This window comes from Seriola lalandi, unplaced genomic scaffold (genome assembly GCF_002814215.2).
Source record: "Seriola lalandi dorsalis isolate HSWRI2012SDOR001 ecotype SW California unplaced genomic scaffold, Sedor1 jcf7180002054505, whole genome shotgun sequence".
Classification (NCBI taxonomy): domain Eukaryota; kingdom Metazoa; phylum Chordata; class Actinopteri; order Carangiformes; family Carangidae; genus Seriola; species Seriola lalandi.
The window spans coordinates 1370164-1377130 of record NW_019525058.1 but is presented as its reverse complement, the minus strand read 5'-3'; the positions used below and the strand labels follow the sequence as shown (position 1 = coordinate 1377130).

General features: G+C 43.2%; 1 protein-coding gene across 2 annotated transcripts in view; it reads right to left on the bottom strand.

The window, feature by feature from the left end:
- Positions 1-6967, bottom strand: part of LOC111660060 (ubiquitin-conjugating enzyme E2 E2-like) — a 48191-nt gene that overhangs the window by 40668 nt on the left and 556 nt on the right. For both annotated transcript variants that reach the window (XM_023413181.2, XM_023413180.2), the window contains exon 2: positions 3697-3894. In XM_023413181.2, coding sequence (XP_023268949.1) covers positions 3697-3887 — 191 coding nt within the window. In that variant the 5' untranslated portion in view covers positions 3888-3894. The remainder of the gene's footprint in view (positions 1-3696; positions 3895-6967) is intronic.

Genomic DNA, 6967 nt, shown 5'->3' with positions numbered 1-6967 from the left:
GGTGGGGTGCAGAGACAGGCAGATGGTCAAGGACTCCTCGTTGCACCAGTGCAAACTCTAAACTACTGACAGGCAGTAAATGCACCTTGAGATGAAACCGTCTTCATTGATTTCTACTCATCAAAATACAGTAACACCTGCTACTACGTTAATGTCGCTCGTGGAGCTGCAGGTCAGCAGGTCACATGATCACAGACCCAATCAACAACCGTGGTTATCCAGGTAGTAGATGAATCTCCCTTTCTCTGCAACAGCTTTTGTTCGTTTACAGCTGGCACGGATGTCTTTGTAGATACGATTCCTTTTGAAAGATAAACTTGTATTCGGTATTTGTTGCTGCCAGACTGGTTTGTCTGGGGTTGGTTTAGTTCCAGCGGAGTGTGAATGAAGGAGATGTGCATGATTAGTCGACTCAGAGATTAAATGTTGCTGCCCCAACTAGTCAGCAGGTTTAACTATTTATTAATATTTTATTAATGTACAGCGGCCAGTTATCTGTTGCGTCTTTGCTAATGCCCGGATGTTACAAACAAGCAAAGCGATAACTGGTTGGTTGATTGGTTTGGCAACACTCTGATCTAGAAAATGAAAACGAGGTCATAGGTCGGCCGTCAGAATAAACCGGCTATAGAAGAAGGCTATGGGTAAGAAGGCTGCTGGTGCTAGCATTGCTAACGTCAAGCGAATATGACATCGTTCACCCGCAGACGCTGTGATCCCGATTAAATTGTGATCTAAAGTTAAAATTATTTTACAAGTACAAAGACCCTGAGAGATTTTCTTTTATTTCAGTTTCCATTCCCCTTGCATCTTGTTTTTCCTGCTGTAACTCAAAATAATCAAGACACATAATAACAAGAAAATAAATAAAACTAAACAATTGACTCCTGGTATTGATCATGCAGTCTGCTCACTGTTGGCTGGGACACAGAAATAATTTGCTATTGGACGAGAGGGAGAAGAGAGACACGCAGTCGGCGTTGACATGATGTATTGTTCCAGCATTGATGACGCTTAATCACATCACACTAAACTCTCACAGCTCCAGAGAAGTGTCCTCTGTCGAACGTGTCGAAATGCTGCTAGGGGAGATATATGAAGAGACGCTGGGAATTGTGGGTAATGACTCACATGATTAATTTACCATTTATTAGATAAAATGAGGATCTTATTTCTGTCAATCAAGGGTGAATTATAGTCTCAAATGTCAAACACAGTGTCAGCAGTTACATTACAACTACTGTTTTGTTTTTGTGTGTGTGTTTGAGTTTTTCACGTGAAAGTACAAATAGTTGCGCAACAAAATAAAGACAAATTGAACCACCTGGCTGCGTCATCACCTCGGCACAGCTGGCCCATCGCAGCGTGACCCCCCCCCCCCCCCCCCCCCCAAAACGTCAGTTCCGCCGAGACAATTTGAAACTGTTCAACGGCGTTAATTTGTGCATCAGAGTCGCTGCTGTTCGACCCTCCGACAGAGTGTGAACGCTTCTAAACGGGTCACTAGGTACATTGTGTTGAAATGAACTTGAAGAATACAAAGGCCATCTAAAAAAAAAAATGTAGGTACAATTACCACACTTCATGTTAGAAGAGCTCCTGGATGGAGGGCACATCACAGGTCGATGATACGTAAAAGGGTAACGAAGGGGGAGGGGGAATTCTCCTCAGTGGGGCAATGACTGCACACTTGGGGGAAATGAGGAGGGAAAAAAAAAAAATATATATATATTTGCAAAAGGAGCCTGTAATACAATCTCCACAGTTATGGAGTGATTCTCAGCTTGACTGCTTGCTGTGTAATTTTATCTGCAGTATTTCCTGAGGTGGCACATTTTGACAGCTGTGGCTGGGGACCTGTTAGAGAGAATGCTGCAATGAACGAGACCGGGGGAATCCGAAAAAACTAACTCATACTCATAATACCTGCGAGTTCCTCTTCCTCCTCCTCCTCCTCCTCCTCCTCCTCCTCCTGCTGCTCGCGCTGCACGGCCTCTTTAACCAAAAAACTTGCTTTTTCTCTAACGCTCCACGGCTCATTGCGTTTGATAATCCCTGGAGACACTGAAAGCACTAAACAAGTACATTCTGCAAGCTTCGACAAATGAGTCAATATGATCTGAGCAAAGCTTTCATAATGCGGAGCCAGTGTTTCCCCCTCAGGTTGACGGTTTTGAGGCGGGGGGGGGGGGCATCACTCAGAAAACAAGCGGCCAATCAGAAGAGAGGCTTGGAGGCGGACACAAAACGCTCCGTTGTTGTTTTCGAGCTCCAGAGTGTAAAACTGTACGGTGAGCTGTAAAGGAAGTTTAAGCATTCATCGTGTTTACAGGGAAAAAGGTTTGAATCCACCTCTGAGGCGACGTCCACACTGCTACGATTTCATTTTAAAACACATTTCTCTTTTGCCACGTTCACTCCAGAGTTTTAGAGCCGCCTAAAACGGAGACAAACGCTGCTGGACCCGTTTTTAGTTGGAAAACTCCAGGGTCGCGTTGTCGTCTGGGCGGGAGACCTTTCAGAAACGACGACGTAGACCTTGTTGTCTTTGCTAGCAGCTGCTGTTCAGCTAAAATTCTGCATTTTAACACTGCGGCTGTCTTTGTTGTTCCTCGTTTATAGCAACTAATCAACTGCAGAGTAGACAATCCGCTTCCTGTTTACACCGGCTCGCACTTAGCCCAGTGTACGTGACGTATGAGTACGGCCGTCTGGACGGAGGAAACGTAGTAATGTGGACGTAGCCTTAACTGAGCAGACCACCGCACGGTAGTGTTACGAGAAGTGATGTACCGGAGGGAGGGAGCTAGCTGGTTAGCATACTACCTTCAGTAAATGAAGTAAGTGATAGAAATAAAAGTTTCTGCTTGACTGGTAAGAAAACAGCTGCTAATGCTAATCAGCCATAGCAAAAAAATAATTACATATAGCATCTTTAAAACCACAAACATTTCTTCTTATGGATCAAACCTAACTTACTGTCAGGTTAGCAACCGAGAGTCCAAATACACACTACAGATTTCAATTGTGTGCTTTTATTTTGGCGGCTTCCAGCGGCTTCCACCTCATCGACTTTGGTATCGGTGTCGCCGCACAAGCTGAACTGTCAGTGCAGCTCGGCCGGCCTAACGTCCAATCAGACAACCTCTACATCGCCACGTGACATCCAGCGCCAACCAACCATGAACTGTGTCTCATCGGGGGGGGGGGGGTTTAAAATGACAATGTCTGGTGTTGCTTTGAAATCTCTTTACGGTTTGAATTGTGTGTTTCCTAACGGCGCGAGTCGTTTTCCAGCAGCCTCTCAGATCTGAGATGACACACACACACACACACACACTCTTGTCTGTTCATTCACCGCTGTAGTAGGAATTCCTAAGACGTTTAATGAATAGAACAATTCACTGTCGTAGGTGTGTAGGAGGGCTGTGTCAGGAAAATGCCTCGAGCGCACAGGAAGTGACGCTTTTTTATGTCCAAAGAATGTCACCGCAGAAGAGAAGAGAATAAATAAATCAAACCACATTATCCTTTTAACTAATGACTATTTTCATTATCAGTTAATCTCTCGGTTTTCTTTTCTTATTATCTCAGAATCCAACTTGTCCGACCATCAGTCCCAAATCCCACAAAGTAATCAGACGACACAAAGAACTAAGAACTCAAAGTAAAAGACCATCAGAGAAACAGATCTACCTCTTGGCGCTGGTGGAGAGCTTGGCAGCGGTCTTGCTGGAGATTTTGGCCTCCTTCTTTTTGGGCTGGGTCTGGTCGCGCTGCTCGGGGCCCGACTGCTCCGGAGGGGCCGTCTCCCTCTGCTCGGCGTCCGAGCTTCCCCCGCTGGTGTTGGGGCTGTCGTCCGGCCTCGGCTGCACCTCACTGGACATGCTGACACTGCAGAACACACGGGCAGCGTCAAACCACAAACTGTGCGTGTACAATAAAAAGTAAAAGGTTTTTCTGCGTCTCATCGGAGCGACGAGACCTTCATCGAGACGGGGCGAATCAATATTTAGTAACTGCTGCAACTAATGATTATTTTCATTTCATTATCCATTTTTCTATCAGCCCTTTTCCACTGCATGGTGCCCGCTCGGCGCCACTCGGGTTTCAATCAGGCAAAAGTTGTGGACAGTACCTGCGACCTGCTACGTCAGAATCAGAATCCTTTATTGATCCCCAGGGGGAAATTCATTTGCGTAACAGTTGCTCCTCAGCAAAGAATAGAGAAGATGAAGAACCAAAATACAATAAAGATAAAAATAAAGATATACGCTTACATAAATAGAAATATGCAAAGAAATATGTAAGTATATTAGTATTAAAATTTCACTTAAATTCCAAATTGCACTTCCCTATATGTTTAAATAAAGGAAATATAAATGATCCGGTTTGATGGCATGGTGACATGAAAACACTGCAGACGTCTGATTGGTCAGAGAGAATCGTCACCAAACTGTGTCATCATCATCCAAGACGGGATGTTCTGGACAAACTCGCCATTTTCAAACAGCTGCTCACTGTCACATTTCTGTTAGTATACGTTTAACAGGGCGACCCGCAGACCCACACTGTCGTCGCCATAGCTTAGTCCATCATCGCTATAGTAACGACGCTGCATTAAGGGGGGGCCACTATCTGCAGAGGGAAAAAAAAGAAGCACCTGGAGCCAGTTGCACAGAACCTCTTAAAAGTTTCCTTCGTTAAGACATTTGCAGCAGTGAAACAGATTTTACAGCAGTGAAATTCTACCGTTTCCATGGAGACTGTTGATTTGCTGCCATTAGCTCTTGTGATACCTGTGTGTAACCGCTATCTCGTCCTGCTGTTGTTTTGAGGGGAACTTCTTAAGTGTTTAAGGTCTTTTGTGCAAGAATTTAACCGACTTTAAGTGATTCTTTAAGTATAAGACTAAGATAAGGAGAGAACCTTAAATAATTTAGTGAATGTTTTAAGGAAAATATAAGGAGAAGATGTACGGGTGTTTTCTGCAACTATTTTCATTTTAAAGAAACTCAGACTTTAAAGAAAATCTTAACTTGAGGTCTTTGGTGACAAACTACTGCGTCCAAGTTCAAGAATAAATCTCATGCTTATTTCTTGAATAATTTTGTGCTTACAAAGTCAATAAATAATGAACAATGCCAAACATAATTTCCCAGAATCCAATATACCGAGGAAATGTCAAGGTAAATGTTAAGGTAATCTTATTTTGTTCAATTTACAAATGATATAATAAAGAGGTTAAGAGGCTAGATCAAACAATGTGTGGCTTTTCTGCTTAATAAATGATTTACAATGATAATAATCAAGGGGTACTCCTGCGGAGGACTTCTGCTGCGTGTCTTTTCTTCCTGTCCTCTCTCGAATAAAGACGTAAAAATACCCAAACTAATTACCCGGATGTCAATGTGTGATGAAGGTCGTGTAGTCTGCATCTGTTTAAAAATTAGCACACGTTCTCACAAAGAGACGATTTTTCCATGAGTCTCATCCGCTCTCGTCTTTGTGTGATCTCAGAAAGGAAACACTTTTTAATTTGCGAGATTTGAGATTCGGAGCTGCAACAATTTGTCAATTTATCCATCGACATAAAGTTAAATTGACAGAAGCAAAATTTGCAAATATTCACTGGTTCCAGCTTCTTAAATGTGACAATTTATTCTTCCAAGACAATAATAAACTGTCGGTCAGACAAGACGAGACATTTAAAAACATCTCCGTGGGCTGTGGACACTTGTGATAGAAATACTGTGTAGATAATAATCTGTAGATTGATCAATGATGGAGGCAGTCGTTAGTCGCAGCTCCCTCCTCTGAAAGACTTCTGCTAAACGCCCCTGAAGACAGGAGTGTAAAAAGTTAAAACACAGACAACATCCACGCTGAGCATCCGCTGGGGCATGAGCCTTGAATCTCAATAATAAAAAGACACCTACAAGGTCACGTTCACTAAATCCAATTCCCTGTGTGTGTGTGTGTGTGTGTGTGTGTGTGTGTGTGAATCTCAAGGTGAAGGCCTCTATTTACATTCCCAGGTCTGCCATGACAAAACCGTTCACCTCGGCTTGTTGTGATCAAATTGGTGCAGAAGTTAAGGACAGATTGTTCAATAAACATGACAGCGGCAGCGAGCGAGACTCGGCTTTTGACATTTGACAAACGGCCGCTGCGCACACACACTCTATCTGATGCAATTATAACTGCATTTGGTGGCGAGCTGATATGGGTGATAATTGGGAGAGGGGGGGAGGGGGGTGTTATAATGGTTTAGGATAACAACACAAGGGGGTTATCATTTCAAAAAGGTTACGACATCTACATGTTCTGGTGAATTGAATCCTCTCTGGGGGGGGGGGGCTGTTATGGTCGTCAGGTGAGGATAAAGAGAAGTTTATCACCTTGGGCTCTTTCCAGCAGAGATTTTGGTCAGATTGTTGGGTGTGTTTTTCTTTTTCTTCCTCTCTTTAGGTGAGAAAACTGTCAGAACACCTCAACCATAACTACCAAAATTGGTTAAAGTAATCCAAATTGTGTGTTATTGAGCAGGCCTTACAGAAAATGACACCCAGGGGAGAAGCCACATTCCCCGCACTTGGACAAACATGTCCAAAACACTGAGCAGCGAGATAAAAAAAAAAACGCTTTGACGCATATTTATTATTTCACTTTAAAACCATGTCTGCATTTAAGTATTTTGTAGTAAACAAACAAATGACATTTTTAAAGTTTTTTACACTGTTAGCTGTGGGCTCGCGCATTTCGGTGGGAAATACCTGGCGAGCTCTTGCGGAAGTTGAATTTTTTACTGGACTTAAGTGCAGTTTTGTGCAGAAGCTGTGGAGCCGAATTAAACAGTGGCTGCTAATGATTTTTTTTTTAAAGGTGATTAAAAGGTGTTGCTGTGAGGTATATGCAGTGTTTGCACGGGAGTAGGTGTAAAATGGGTGATATTTCGGACGGATTT